At 41.7% G+C, this 14,367-nt stretch overlaps 7 protein-coding genes across 7 annotated transcripts; 1 reads left to right on the top strand and 6 right to left on the bottom strand. All coding sequences in view use genetic code 12, as the record gives it.

Annotated features, from left to right (window-relative positions):
* Window positions 1–16: 16 nt before the first annotated feature.
* Window positions 17–1,057, bottom strand: PICST_78401 (predicted protein). Its single transcript, XM_001384883.1, has one exon. It carries the CDS (start codon window positions 885–887, stop codon window positions 42–44), a length of 846 nt encoding a protein of 281 aa, XP_001384920.1. The 5' UTR covers window positions 888–1,057; the 3' UTR covers window positions 17–41.
* A 689-nt stretch (window positions 1,058–1,746) lies between these two features.
* Window positions 1,747–4,646, bottom strand: ECM17.1 (Sulfite reductase [NADPH] beta subunit (Extracellular matrix protein 17); the record flags this gene model as incomplete). Its single annotated transcript, XM_001384882.1, has 1 exon — window positions 1,747–4,646. One exon carries the CDS (start codon window positions 4,644–4,646, stop codon window positions 1,842–1,844), a length of 2,805 nt encoding a protein of 934 aa, XP_001384919.1. The 3' UTR covers window positions 1,747–1,841.
* A 128-nt stretch (window positions 4,647–4,774) lies between these two features.
* ECM17.2 (Sulfite reductase [NADPH] beta subunit (Extracellular matrix protein 17)) lies at window positions 4,775–6,330 on the bottom strand (the record flags this gene model as incomplete). Its single annotated transcript, XM_001384881.1, has 2 exons — window positions 6,293–6,330; window positions 4,775–6,109 (listed from the first exon to the last, which is right to left on the bottom strand). Coding segments are annotated over exons 1-2 (1,359 nt in total), but the record flags the coding sequence as incomplete, so codon positions are not given.
* Window positions 6,331–6,925: 595 nt separating this feature from the next.
* Window positions 6,926–7,927, bottom strand: PICST_32323 (predicted protein; the record flags this gene model as incomplete). The annotated part of the gene is made up of 1 exon (XM_001384880.1): window positions 6,926–7,927. One exon carries the CDS (start codon window positions 7,925–7,927, stop codon window positions 6,926–6,928), a length of 1,002 nt encoding a protein of 333 aa, XP_001384917.2.
* Window positions 7,928–8,716: 789 nt separating this feature from the next.
* On the top strand, window positions 8,717–10,608 carry ILV1 (threonine deaminase). The gene is made up of 2 exons (XM_001385205.1): window positions 8,717–8,762; window positions 8,966–10,608. Exons 1-2 carry the CDS (start codon window positions 8,723–8,725, stop codon window positions 10,543–10,545), a joined length of 1,620 nt encoding a protein of 539 aa, XP_001385242.2. The 5' UTR covers window positions 8,717–8,722; the 3' UTR covers window positions 10,546–10,608.
* A 21-nt stretch (window positions 10,609–10,629) lies between these two features.
* Window positions 10,630–12,531, bottom strand: PICST_61171 (predicted protein; the record flags this gene model as incomplete). The annotated part of the gene is made up of 1 exon (XM_001384879.1): window positions 10,630–12,531. A coding segment is annotated over one exon (1,902 nt), but the record flags the coding sequence as incomplete, so codon positions are not given.
* Window positions 12,532–12,870: 339 nt separating this feature from the next.
* SER1 (3-phosphoserine transaminase) lies at window positions 12,871–14,049 on the bottom strand (the record flags this gene model as incomplete). Its single annotated transcript, XM_001384878.1, has 1 exon — window positions 12,871–14,049. The coding sequence occupies one exon, from the start codon at window positions 14,047–14,049 to the stop codon at window positions 12,871–12,873; it is 1,179 nt and encodes a 392-aa protein (XP_001384915.1).
* Window positions 14,050–14,367: the final 318 nt, after the last annotated feature.

Raw genomic sequence — 14,367 nt, 5'->3', positions numbered from 1 at the left:
ACTACGCTTCACGTTTCATTACTTTGTATATTGTTTTACATCTACTGTGCTCCTTCCATGTCAACATCCTTGGAGTCTTCATCCTTCTTGTCGTCCCCCTCCTTGCCTTCGTCGATCTTCTCCAACTCGCTGGAAACAGCCGCGTCCTTCTTTGCTCTATCGGCAGCTTCTCTTTCCTGTCTGGTTCTTTCTTCCTCCAAAGAAAGTCTCAATGCCAATGCCAAATCTGGATCCATGTTGGGGTCAAGGAGGTCGTTGCCAAAGCCGCCAGCTCCAAAGCCATCCATGTCGACACCGTCGACTTCGAAACCTCCTTCAACCAAAATAGGAGACGAGGCAATCACCTCGTACAACAATCTTGGTCCTGGAGGAATAGTGACAAGATGCGAGTTGTCGTGGTTATTTATCACTGAGTTGAATTTCTCCAACTTGGACGTGTTGACCGATTCTTCACCAAAGTTAATGATGTCTATGGCTACGTTGTTTTTCTTCATCTTTTTGGCCAACTTCTCTAATTCCTTTTCCGATTCGTTTACAGGTGAACCGACAAAGACTATGATTCTCTGTTGCTGTACCTTATTCTGACGATGCTTCAATGCCAACGCAGCCACCTGGATTCCGCTGGAAAAGTGGTTCTCGCCTGCAATCTTGGTGTCGTGGACACCTGACAAGATTTTTCCAAAGTCTGTTGTCAATGTCGACAATACTTGCGGTCCAGAGCCTCCATATGCTAGTAAACCCACTGTGTTTTCTGGGTTCGAGTTGACCTTGTTTTGGAAAATGAATTCTGTGGCTGTCAATTGTGCATCGTATCTGGTCGTCAAGTAGTCCCCGTTTCTCATGTACTCGGAGTTGTCGATCGCTATCATGGTTGCTTCGAGAACCATTTTGAATGAATGTATAGGGAAAATCTAATAGGATGTAAACGATCAAAGACCTATTCAACAATATAAACTGAGATAAACTTAAGAGTTATATAACTTATGGATGATATAGAAGCAATACACCAGTGAATACACTCTCAGAATTGACAATTGTGCTCTGCCTTGTTTGTTTTAGCTGTGTAATGTTTCCGGAGAAAGATATTGCTGTTATTCCTTGCCACCGTTGGTTCGCTGAGAATCGAATCTAGTTGAGATAATGTGCAGGAATTTAATTCATTATTGGTTTACACTTTGATCCTGCTGAACTTCTCTAGAGTGATATTGTTTACATACTTTGACGATATTAACTCATTTGACTCTAGAATACCATAATTGATTAAAGAATAGTTAAGCTATTTTATTCATCTTGTCTTTATATACACAAAACCACACTTACACTCTTTGAGCTGGTCGTTCTACATCCATCCACATATACGTCACATACAATATGGCATTAACAAAGTCCGAGAAAGAAAGAATAATACGACATCTCCAGGACGAATGTCAAAAGGTGGAACAACAATTGCGAGAGCAAGCATCTAAAAGAGCAACAGTTGCAGAGCAAAAAGTCCTCCGCAGACTTAATTCGGTCAGTGTGACACTTTGGAATGTCAAAATCAAAGACTCTCTACTGGTAGAAAGAAAACGAAAGACAACAGTCAAGAATTTACTAGCAGATATAACCAGGATAAAGCAGCAGGAGAGTGTGAATGCTCTGCGAATATCAAGTTCTGCTGGTAGTAGAAGCGTAAGTGCAAGCGCATCTCAAAGTTCTATCTTGAAAGATAACTCTGGAAGAATATCCAAAAGATAATTATTATCATAATATAGTAACATTTTTATTAAATAGTATAAAAGATAATGCAGAATTATAGGGATATGTTCATGAATCTATTGTATATGTGTCGAAATGAAACATTAAGCATCTTCGGGAATATCATCGTGGAAGTATTTACCTTCGGTAGTAGGCTTGATGATTCCGATTCTAATAACGAAGTCACCAAATGGTTCGCCTTCTTCTCTTTCCAAACTCCATCTCTTGAACAATGGCAACAAGATGTCTAATATTTCATCTTCCTTGATAGAATATCTATAGATCTTGTTTAATCTCTCACCATGGTGTCCACCACCTAACATCAAATTGTAGGCTCCATAAGCTTTACCAACCAAGGCAACTTCAGCAAGCCATGGTCTAGCACAACCGTTTGGACAACCTGTCATTCTCATCACCACAGAGTCATGTCTCAAGCCGAACTCTTCCAAAGAGGTTTCCAACTTGGTGATCAACTCTGGCAAGTAACGTTCAGATTCAGCCATAGCCAAACCACAGGTAGGGAAAGCAACACAAGACGATGAAGACAATCTCAAGGCGGAAAAATCAGTGTTGTCCAACTTATACTCAGCCAATAAAGACTTGACATGGGTCAAGTCTGCGTCCTCGATGTTGGAAATGACTAAGTGCTGATTACCAGTTAAACGGAACTCACCAGATCTGCCACCGTTTAAGTATTCGGCAATATTCTTCAAACCAGTTTTTTGAGGAAGTTCAGCAGTGTCTTCTATTCTACCGTTTTCGATGAAGCATGTGAAGTGGTTGTAACCCAATTCATCCTTGCACCAACCGAAGTAGTCGATGTTGGACTCGATCTTGAATTCTTTTGGTTCCTCGAATTTGAAGCCCAACAAGTCTTCGACCTTACCCTTGAAAATATCAACTCCCATGTCGTCAATTGTGTACTTCAATCTGGCGTGCTTTCTGTTGGTTCTATCACCAAAGTCCCTCTGTACAAGCATCACCTTCTCACAAGCCAAGTGGATCTTGTCAACAGGAACGAAACCAAACATGGAACCGGTTCTAGGGTATGTCTTCTTGTTGTTATGGGTCGAACCCATACCACCACCCACTAACATGTTGAAACCAATGACTTCGTTGTTGATCACAATGGCAATCAAACCAATGTCATGAGCATAAACATCGACATCATTGAATGGAGGTACGGTGATAACGATCTTGAATTTTCTTGGTAAATAAGTACTACCATAAAGAGGCTCAAGATCAGCTAAAGCGTTACCAGCAACCAACGTCTTGGTCTTGGTTGGACCATTCTTACGAGTTTCCCAGTTGTCTCTGTCACCTGGCTTGTCACTTTCATCTTCGCCCTGTAACCAGATTTCGTGATAAGCAGTAGTATTTGGTAACAAATGTTCTGAGATCTTAGCACCAATACTGGAAATTTGAGCATGTACCTTAGCATTGTGGGGTAAGGCAGAAACCATGACGTTTCTGTTAACATCACCACAGGCAGCTAAAGTATCCATCAAGGAAGCATTCATACCTCTGATAGCTGGTTTCAAATTGTGCTTGACAACACCGTGCAACTGGAAGGTGGCTCTGGTGGTGATCTTCAAGGTCCCGTTACCTCTGAAGTCGGACAATTCGTTCATCTTCAAGTACTGGGCTGGAGAGGCTTGTCCTCCAGGCAATCTAACACGAACCATAAAAGCGTAAGCTGGCTCCAACCCTTGACTCTTACGTTCGTCTCTAATATCACGATCATCTTGCATGTAGATACCGTGGAACTTGGTCAACTGTTGATCAACAGCACTAATAGAACCAGTAGACTGATCGTTCAATCCTTCTACAATGGTGCCTCGCAAGAAATCAGAGTTGATTTTCATGTCTTCGTTGGTGATTGGTTTTGGTTCTTCGACTCCCTCAACATTGTCAACTCCAAGCGCCTTCCAAATCTTTGGAATCCACTCGTTGAAACCAGTGTTGAATCCATCAGCATCCTGGTCGTCACCCAAACCAATCTCAGCCAATTCAATACCACCGTAGAGTTTCAACTTGGATTCTAAGTCTTTAGCTGGCTTATTGTAGTAATGCTTGTCTTCCTTTCTGGGCCAGTACTGAGAGTCACCCAAGCCGAAAACAGAATATTTAACAGTAGACAACTCCAAGTCGGTGGTGTTCTTCAAACCGTCCCAGAACTGCTTACCGTTTGTTGGGAACTCACCTTGACCAGAAGTAGAGGTAATGAAGACAATGTTGGTTTCAGTAGGCAAATCTTCAATTGACAAGTCATCCATAGCCAACACTACCGATTTCAACCCTCTACCCAAGGCTTGTCTGTTTACTTTTTTGGCAACAGCTTCAGCATTGCCGCCATCTGAAGCAAAGGCGACAGTCAATGGTGGACCAGAAAGACCTTGAAGTAACTTGGCATAGGAATCGGCAGCTACCTTCTTCTGTTGCTTTTTGACTTCAGAAGTAGCAGTAGCAGTTAAGTTTCTAGACAAAACAGGGTTCTTGGCGGCCAACAAAGTCAACTTATTTTCACGGTCCAAGAATTCTTTCAACTGCTTTCTCAAATTGGAAGAGTCCAACTTGAAGGAGTCAGCCTCGCTCTCTATGCTAGGATTATATCTGTACAATGGCCAGTAACCGCTGTCCACAGCCTTCTTCGTTTCTTGCAAGATGGACAAGGTGTTGTCGGTTTCCTTGTTGTATGGCAAGTAGGCTAACACAATCGATGGACCGTTGAACTTTTCGGCTTCAATGAAAGCTTGCAATACCTGGGTGTAAGAAGAGTAGATGGCTACAGAGGCAACGTAGACATTACCGTAGTTTATGGCGTAGAGACCAACATCCTTCTTACGGTAACCGTTGGAGGACCTACCGGCAGCTTTGTCCTGGTATGGTTCAGAATCAATGATCAACATGTTAATATTCTTTCCTGAAGTGATCAAGTTGTGAACACCAGAAGAACCCAAGTCATAAGACCAAGCATCCGATCCTACCAACCAGTTTCTGTTAACCTTGAAGTATTCAGCTAAGGAAAGCAATTCACGGGCAATAGCGGTGGTCTCGTCAGTCTGTAATAATGAGATAATTTCTTCGACTAACTTGTTTTCAACAGCACCAGTTTCCTTAATTTGAACTAGCCACTTAGACAAGTATTCAATTAAGTTTCCGTTGTCAATAGTGTGGAATGGGTTTTCTTGAACAGACTTGTAAACCAAATTAACTAAACGTTGCTGTTGCTGTTCATCAAACAAAAACGAACCAAAACCAAACTCAGGGTTGGTTTCAAGACCAACATTATCAGACTCGTACTCGTTCAAAACGTTCAAATTTCCGGAGTTGATCTGCTGCAAGACCTTCAAGTAAGCTTGTTCTAAAGTGTAAGCCTTTTCGACGGCCTTGGCATGTTCTACATTTCTTTGAATGGAAGACTTGGTAGTCAACTCTGTATTCACCTTACCAAAAGAAAGGTTTTGAATTGGTTGTTCGGATCTGACGTTGGACAACAAGTTGGTGACGGTTTGAGAGAACTTGTCAGCCTTGATGAAGCCAAAGGTAGCAGCAACTATCTTGGTGAAATTCTTCAAAGTCTGGAACTTGGTGTATTCTTGGAAGAAATCCAAGAGCAAAGGAGAGAAAGAAGTCGACGAAGTGCTTTGTTCAACCAAAGTGATAGTCTGTACAGATGCTGGAATAATGCTCAACAACTTCTGTAACTGGAAAGGTTGGTATACCTTGACAGAGATCAACAAGGTGTTTTCCTTGGTAGCAGCCTTGACGAGCTCTTCACTTAATTGACCCAAGAACAAGATAGAGTCATTTGGCTTTGATACAGAGTTAGCAGCTTCAAATGGTTGGACATCGAATTCTTCAAGGATGGCACCAATTTCCAAATCTTGGATATCATTGAGAAGAGTCTTACCCTTGATGTTAGCGGCATCATTGCTCTTGAAGTTTGATGGAACAAAGAAGTGGAAGACTGAGGTGTTTAATCTAGTAGCCAAGTTATATGCGACTTTGGCGTATTGAGCAGATTCTTTAGGGGACTGCGAAATCAACACTGGGTAACCCAAGTCCCTCAAGCTAGAAACAATGGAGAAGTCGAAATTATCGAGTTGCACGTGAGAAACGACTCTGTTGGCCTTGAAGGTAGCAGCTGACAAGAATGGCAAGTTTCTCAAAACAGTGAAGCCACTGGATGTGACAGTAACAAAGTCTACTTCCTCCTGTGACTGCAAGTAGTTGTCAATGTGGGCATAAGGATCGTTGGACTCGATCAAAGTGTAGGCATCTGGGAAGTAGCTAGTGAAAGAAGACTCAACAGCCTTAGCTGGTTGGGTCACAAACACAGCGCCGCCGACACTATTCGCGATATGAGCGACTGGACTTGTTAGTATTCTCATAATGATAAAAATCGAAACCGTGAAATTTCGAAGATTGCTTTCAACGTTTTCTCTGTTTTCAGACTCCAGACTCCAGACTTTTCAGATCTCAGACTCTGGAAAACCTGGAGTAGACCGTGAAAACATTGAATCCGTAGTAGACCTACAAAAACTGTACTTACTAGCTTCAGTCTGACTAACACTCATAGTACCGATGTCTATGGAACAGATTCACAAAGAGTATTTCACCAGCAGAATTGCAATTTCTTATACTCCATATGATTCATTAGGCTGAAAAATTTGTACTATCCATATCGGGTTGCAGCCTGCAGGACGCAACATTCGCACTATCAGATCATTGCACGTGACATTTGATAATGGTAATACATCCAGCGGTTTATTGGTGCAAACTAGCCCAGCTAACTTAGCAGAACTATTCTCAATCACGTGGACACTGTCAATAATGGGCAACTCTTTCATGTGTTTGAAAAGGTAAACCCGGCAAAGCCCATAAGTTGCAAGTCGGGGTTTGAACTCTACAGGCATTTTGCAACCTCTGTACTGCCTGGGTTTGCGGACTAGAGGAGAGGGATTCAAGGTGGGGAGATTATCGTGGGGTGAGAGATAAACCGTCTCTGGGAATTAAGACACATACCAGTTAACTCTGGGCCCTTACATTTTACTGTTCTAACAATATTAGTTTTCGTAAGTGGAAGGTATCATATCATTATGGTATTATTTAGGTATTAATTATTAGGCTGATGATACTGTAGGATTTTGAATATACATAGGCTATTACGCTTGGAAGAGGAAAATCACCAACTTTTTTTTCCTCTCTTGTTCGAACGGGGTTTCTCTATCTTTGTCGAAAGGACCTTCTCTTTCTTTATCGGCTGGGTCTTTTCTTTCTTCGTGGACCGTGGCCAAGCATTTAGGACCCTCATGTTCACCTTTCCGAAACAGGATTCCATGGGGATGTAATTATGATAGTCTGTACTGTCGAGATTCAAACTTATATTGGTGAATGATTTGAAAACGGATCTTGGCTGCCAAACGTGCTCCTGAGCAGAGGAGTGGCTCCGTTTCCGCTTCTCTGAAACGATACGAAACTTATCCTTGTCAAGCAGTCCATCGAAGAACTTGTCTTGCATATCAAACTCTTTTCTTACAGTTGCTCGGACGGCTCTGCTGGTCTTTTCAGCATCGAGCACTTTCCAAGGTATTCTAATTCTGTTATCGCTTTTGTAGGTAGTTTCGTCGTAGGGCCATTCGAATATTCGTGCTTCGACGTAAAGTTCAGGAGACGGGGGAGCAGTTGGCAGTGCGGTTGGGTACTCCAGGTTGCTCTTGCTGCTGCTCTCTTCTAAGCTAGAATTAGCTGTTTGGAAAGTCTCGTGCGTATATGATACATTCACAGGCTGTTCAAAGCCCAAGGACTGGCTAGGAAAGCCTGTTAGATCTAGTCCAACATCATCAACAATTCCAGATATAGGAGGAAGAGTGTTCCCGTACTGGTTCAAGTTGGTAAATATGTCTGGGTCGTAGTTGAAAGCAAAATCATAGTGGTGATCACCTATCACTGGGGGTGGAATCAAATTATTGTGTTGGTTGCCTTCAAAGAGATTCGTGATCTTCACCTGCGGGATAGTCTTGCTGTCCACGGATAACGGAGGTATTGCTGTTGAGGAACCATTGGTTGACAAGGCTTCGCACAACTGCTGAGAACCAACTTGAGCAATGTAATTGTTATAGTCCATGGTACGTTGATATAACTTTTTAGCTAAAACTTCTATGGCAAAGGACTCTCCTTTTATCATCTTTCAAAAACTCTACAGTATTGAGTTTATAGCTTTGTAGAGAAGCAGAGTGCAAATATAATGTCCCGCTAATTTTAAAGTACGCAAACAAAAATATTTTTTTAGTTTATTTTGCACCCATTAACAATTTAGTGACAACTCAGAATGTGCTCAAGAGTGCAGCTTACTAGTAAGAAACTAAGAGGACCAAAATATGTTTAGTACAACTGATAATCAGCAGATTGAGGGATAATTGCTTCCGAATAAAGAAAGTATAGGAAGCAATGTAATAAAATCTACGGACAGGCACGCAGTTCGCGTATGGAAGAAATCTAGGACTACTTTAGGTGCTGTTAATATGTACGTACATGCAATTGTAAGTGTGCCAGTTGACGAACAGATGATGCTAACACAGATTAAAATGGCTTGCTCGAAGATTTAATCTGCATGGTAGTTGAGGAAAGAATAGTAAAGAACTCAGCGTTTCGAGAAGCTAGGTGGCTGAGAGCTGAGCACGCCGAGCAAAATTCAAACTTGAGGATTAATGTTTTGATCGAATCATTTTTCGCTTAACTGGTTTTATCATTCTAGGATAAGATATATGGTCTAGTTTGTTCTGTTCCACGGCCAGAATGGCCACAGTCACCAACAAAGGATTCGAGTTTAGCCGCGCTGCCAGACTTTCCTGTAGATAAGATAACTTTTTCGCAACCAAATTTTTAGTTGTCGTATTTGCATCGGCCCAAATTCTGATAACTGAAGCGTCCTGTAACGGACGCAGAGCTATTATGTCACGTGATCAGATATGAATCATCGATGTTTTTCAGTAGATCTGGAGAAGTTGAAAAATTTCCAAGTTGGTGGTTCTGGCAATTTGAAACACACAACCAACAATTGCTTCAGACATGTTGGTCAGAAATTCGGCAAGAATGGCCAATTGGCTTTGGCGTGTCAAATTTGAGGGCAATCATATAGCCAAATATGACTTGAGATTCGCCTCATCTTCATCACGTACTGATAGAAAAGAGTCCCAGCTCACGGCCAGAGAAAAGTGGCCAGACCTTCTCGACGCCGATTTCAACGAAGATGGTGATCCAGACTACATCAAATTGATCTTGACTTCACGAGTGTATGATGTTGTGGAAAGGGCAGGAACCCCTCTCACACATGCCATCAATTTGTCCCATAAGTGCAATTCAAACATCTACTTGAAGAGAGAGGATTTGCTTCCTGTATTCTCTTTCAAATTGCGTGGAGCATATAATATGATTTCACATTTGCATTCTAACTCAAAGATGCCACTTTCGGGTGTAATAGCTTGTTCTGCTGGTAACCATGCTCAAGGTGTAGCTTACTCTGCCAACAGATTGAAAATTCCTTCCACTATAGTTATGCCTACGGCTACACCTTCTATCAAGTATACCAATGTTTCGAGACTTGGATCGCAAGTTGTTTTGTATGGTGACGACTTTGACTCGGCCAAGCAAGAATGTGCCCGTTTGAGTTCATTGAACAACTTGACGGATGTGCCTCCTTTCGACCATCCCTATGTCATCGCTGGCCAGGGTACCATAGCATTGGAGATCACGAGACAGTTGCGCTTGGATAAGTTGAACGCATTGTTTGTCCCTGTTGGTGGTGGTGGTCTTATTGCTGGTGTCGCTGTCTACTTGAAGAAGATTGCTCCCCATGTGAAGATCATTGGTGTAGAAACAAACGATGCTGATGCCTTGTACCAGTCGCTCAAGGCTAAAAAGCTGGTGGTACTTGACCAAGTTGGTATGTTTGCTGACGGAACTGCTGTCAAGGTCTTAGGTAAAGAAACCTGGAGACTCTGTGAAAACTTAGTAGACGAAGTCGTTAAGGTTTCTACTGATGAGTTGTGTGCAGCAATCAAGGATATCTTTGAAGACACAAGACTGATTACTGAACCATCCGGAGCCTTGTCTGTAGCCGGCTTGAAGAAGTACATTGAACAAAATCCAGACATTGACCACAGAAACAAGTTCTATGTGCCCATCTTGAGTGGTGCCAATATGAACTTCGACAGATTGAGATTCGTCAGCGAGAGAGCTGTTCTCGGTGAAGGTAAAGAAGTTTCGTTGGTGGTTACTATTCCTGAAAAGCCTGGTGAATTCGCCAAGTTGCAAAGTATCATCAATCCTAGAGCCATTACAGAATTCTCGTACAGGTGTAATGGTGCTGATGCCAACATCTTTGTTTCCTTCAATGTTATTGACAAAAAGAAGGAATTAACCCCAATTATTGAAGACATGAACAACAATGAACATGGATACGAAGTAGTTGATATCTCTGACAATGAATTAGCCAAGACCCATGGTCGTTATTTGGTCGGCGGTAAGTCCTCTGAAGAAGTTGCCAATGAAAGATTATACAGTTTCGAATTTCCAGAAAAGCCTGGAGCCTTATTCAACTTCTTACAAGCTTTGAAGGCTGATTGGAACATTACTTTGTTTCATTACAGAAATCACGGGCACGACATCGGCAAGGTTTTGTGTGGTTTTACGCTTCCTGAAGGAACAGATGACGCAGATTTCCAGTCCTTCTTGAATGAACTTGGATACAAGTTCAATGTTGAAAATGACAACGTTGTCTATAAGAAGTTCTTGAGAAGCTGATTAATCTCTGCATTAATTGAAAAAGAAAATCAAAAAAGTTGGTGGTAATATACATTTCAGTTTAAATTCTATGTACAAGTGTAACTAATCATTACGACGTAAGAAAGCTTGGTATGCATCGTTGCCAATATGGACACGTCCAGCAGCCTTCATCTGTTTCTTTCCTTCCTTCTGTCTTTCCAATAACTTCTTATATCTGGAAATATCAGCGGCATGCAATTTTTGAGTGACGTCTTTTCTCTTTGCCTTGATTGTCTCTCGGGCGACGATCTTACTGTTCACCTTGGCCTGAATAACAACTTCAAACAATTGGAATCTGAGAAATTTTTTGAATCGAGTTACGTATTCTTTACCGCGAGATTGAGCTTGAGATTTATGCAAAATGGTGGTCAATGCATCTTGAGGCTCGGAATTGACACATAATTCCATTTTTACAATATCAGACTTTCTATAGCCAGCATCTTCGTAGTCCAAAGAAGCATAACCCTTAGTACAACCCTTCAATTGGCCAAAGAAGTCTTCAACTAATTGAGCCATAGGGATTTCGTATTTCAAAAGAACTTGACCAGTATTTAAATATTCTATCTCTTTCTGTACTCCTCTGTTGCTCAAACACAATGTCATCACTGTGCCAACATATTCGTTTGGAACAGACATGATTGCGTTCACATATGGCTCCATATAGGTATCGACATTAACTTGGTTCTTGGCATCAGGAAAACCATCTGGATTGGTGATGATTTCTTCTCTGCCATCTCTATATACAATTTTGTATGGTACAGTAGGAGCTGTCAAAATAATCTTGGCTCCATATTCATTCTCCAATCTTTCTTTAAACACTGAAGCATGTAATGACCCGAGAAATCCAAGCCTCCAGCCCAAACCTAAGGCATTGGAAGTTTCCTTTTCAAGGCTGACAGATCTGTCATTCAAAACCAAATTCTGCATTTGATCATCCATAACATTGAATTCAGTGCCATCTGCTGGAAAAGCTCCAAGAAATACCATCGGTTTTGGTTCCTCGAACCCCGGTAAAGCTTCCAATCCTTCATGTTTACCATACTGGAAGAAAGTATCACCAACAAGAGCTTCTCTGGGGTTCTTCATTCCCGGGACTACATAGGCAACTTGTCCAGCCTTGATCTGGTCCATTTGCATTTTATCGGGGTACATGATCCCCACTTCTTTTACTTCGTAGACTTTGTCTGAGTGTGCAGATAATAACTTCATACCCTTCTTCATTTTACCATCCACAACATGAACTAACATGACCACCCCCAAATAGGGATCATGCCATGAGTCTACTAAAAGTGCCTTAAGTGGCTTGCTGTCGTCTCCATTAGGAGCAGGAATGTTCTTGATAATCAGAGGAATAATATTCTCGACATTGAGTCCGGTCTTTGCACTAACAGGAATGCAATCTTCTCTGGGTAATTCAAACGTCTCTTCTACTTGGTCCATGGCACGAGGAATGTCTGCCTGATCTAAATCGATCTTGTTGATAATCGGTATAAGTTTAAGTCCCATACTATACGCCAAGTAGAAATTGGCCACAGTCTGGGCTTGCACACCTTGAGAAGCATCTACTAAGAGAAGTGCTCCTCCGCATGAAGCATACGATCTAGATACCTCAGCTCTGAAATCCACATGACCAGGAGTATCCACTAGATGCAACAAATAGTCTTCCCCAGTCTCAGGATCATTGTAGAACATGGACACTGTCTGTGCCTTCACAGTAATGCCCCTTTCTCTTTCCACGTCCAATTTGTCTAGCACCTGCTTATTAGAACCAGGTTGGATAACACCTGTTAGTTCCAACAACCGGTCAGAGAGAGTCGATTTTCCATGGTCAACATGGGCGACGATACTGAAATTTCTATAATTTCGTATCGGAATGTCTGCTATCCTTTCTTGAACAGCTTTTCTATGCGCTTCTTTATTCAATAAGATCTTCTTCTCTTCAGTACTAAGTACTTTTTTAGTAGTAGGAGGTGCATTATTCACAAAAGAATGGGAAAAAGACCGGAGAAACTGTACTAATAAGGGAGATCGGTGGTATAAGCACCTCTGCGATCGTACAAGCATCTACAGTTCGCAATGTAGAATGGCTGAGAAATTTTGAATTCAAACTAGGAATAATTCTTAAACCATTTAGCAACTTTTTCAATTTTTCGTTTGGTAGCGCATAAAATTTTCAAAACTAAAACCTATATATGTCATATCAACTATCAGGTAAAACTAAGTTTAATGTTTCATACTTTTTATATGTATATAGATGTGTACTCGATACACAGTTCATTAGGAGTTGAGAGTATATAAGCTTGTTTAAGAGGCGTTTTGTTTGGCAAATTCGTTGACGAAATCGACCAACAACTCTACACTATGCAAGCTAACAGCGTTGTAAATGGAAGCTCTCATACCACCGACGGATCTGTGGCCCTTCAAAGCTGACAACCCCTTGGAAGCTGCTTCTTTGACGAACTTAGCCTCCAATTCCTCGTTTGGAAGTGTAAAGACTACATTCATATTAGAACGAACGGCTGGGTTGTGTACTGGCAAAGTGTAAAAGCCTGGATAACTAGTTAATGCACCGTACAAGATTTCAGCCTTCTTCTCGTTGAGCTTCTGAATAGCGTCGATTCCACCGTTGTCGATTAATCTCTTTGTTACCAATTGTAAGATGTGACACGTGAAGATTGGAATGGTATTGTAGGCTGAGTTGTTCTTGACCACAGTAGGGTAGTGGAAAGCTATAGGAACCAAAGGAACGTTTGCAGCCTTCAATTCTTCATCGTTAGCTTGTTCCAAAAGCGACTTCTTGATGATGTAGATGGTCAAGCCAGCCAAACCAATGTTTTTCTGAGCACCAGCCATGATGAGCCCATATTTGCTAACATCGACTTTCTTTGACAAGATGTTAGAAGACATGTCTGCTACCAACTCCACACCTTCATGCAAGTAATCTGCTGGGGGGGTGCTTTTAAATTCAGTACCGTTAACTGTCTCGTTGTCACAGACATACAAGTAGGCGGTGTCGGCAGCTAGAGGCTTCCATTCGTTGTAAGGAGGAATGTCGCCGAACTTCTTGTCCTTTGTATTGACTACAATATCAACGTCAAAGCCCAATCTGACAGCCTCTTCGGCCGACTTCTTGGACCATGAACCAGTAACGGCGTAAGCAGCTCTTCCCGGTTTTCCTGTTTTCTTAACATTGCTAGCTATCAAGTTGTAGACAATAGACGAGAACCCAGTGGTTCCTCCGCCTTGCATGAAGAATACTTCGTGGGTGTCAGGAATGTTCAACAATTGGGTCAAGTTGGCTTTTGTATCATCGATCACTTTAATAGCAGGTTTGGAGCGGTGGGATATTTCACCAATTCCAACGGAATCGCCTTCGTAGCTGAGAAGATCGTAGGCTGCTTGCTGGAGAACATCTGTGGGGAGCACAGCTGGACCGGCGCCAAAGTAGTTGGGCTCGGAACGTTCAAGAGATTTTTGGGCCATTTAAGAAGGATTGATATTAAGGAATGGAGTACTACAAATCTATAAGAATTCAGGAAGTTGGCAATTGTAGTGATGTCTGTTGACTAAGTAAAGTGGTTCTGGAAATTGCTCATCAGTGAATCTCTATTCAGTCCGCGATGACTCTTACTCACCTACTAATTTTTTCGGCCAATTCTAATCGCTGCGCGAAGTCAAAAATGCATTGATTCGAGTCTGGGGTAAACAATAAGTAAGAGGACACTTATTAGATATATTGACTACAATAGTTAAAAAGATTGTTAAAGTGTGAACTTTGTAGGCGATGTATAAAGTATTGAA

Source organism: Scheffersomyces stipitis, chromosome 5 (genome assembly GCF_000209165.1).
Source record: "Scheffersomyces stipitis CBS 6054 chromosome 5, complete sequence".
NCBI classification, from domain to species: domain Eukaryota; kingdom Fungi; phylum Ascomycota; class Pichiomycetes; order Serinales; family Debaryomycetaceae; genus Scheffersomyces; species Scheffersomyces stipitis.
The sequence above is the reverse complement of the archived record's forward strand: the minus strand, read 5'-3'. Positions and strand labels throughout refer to the sequence as shown.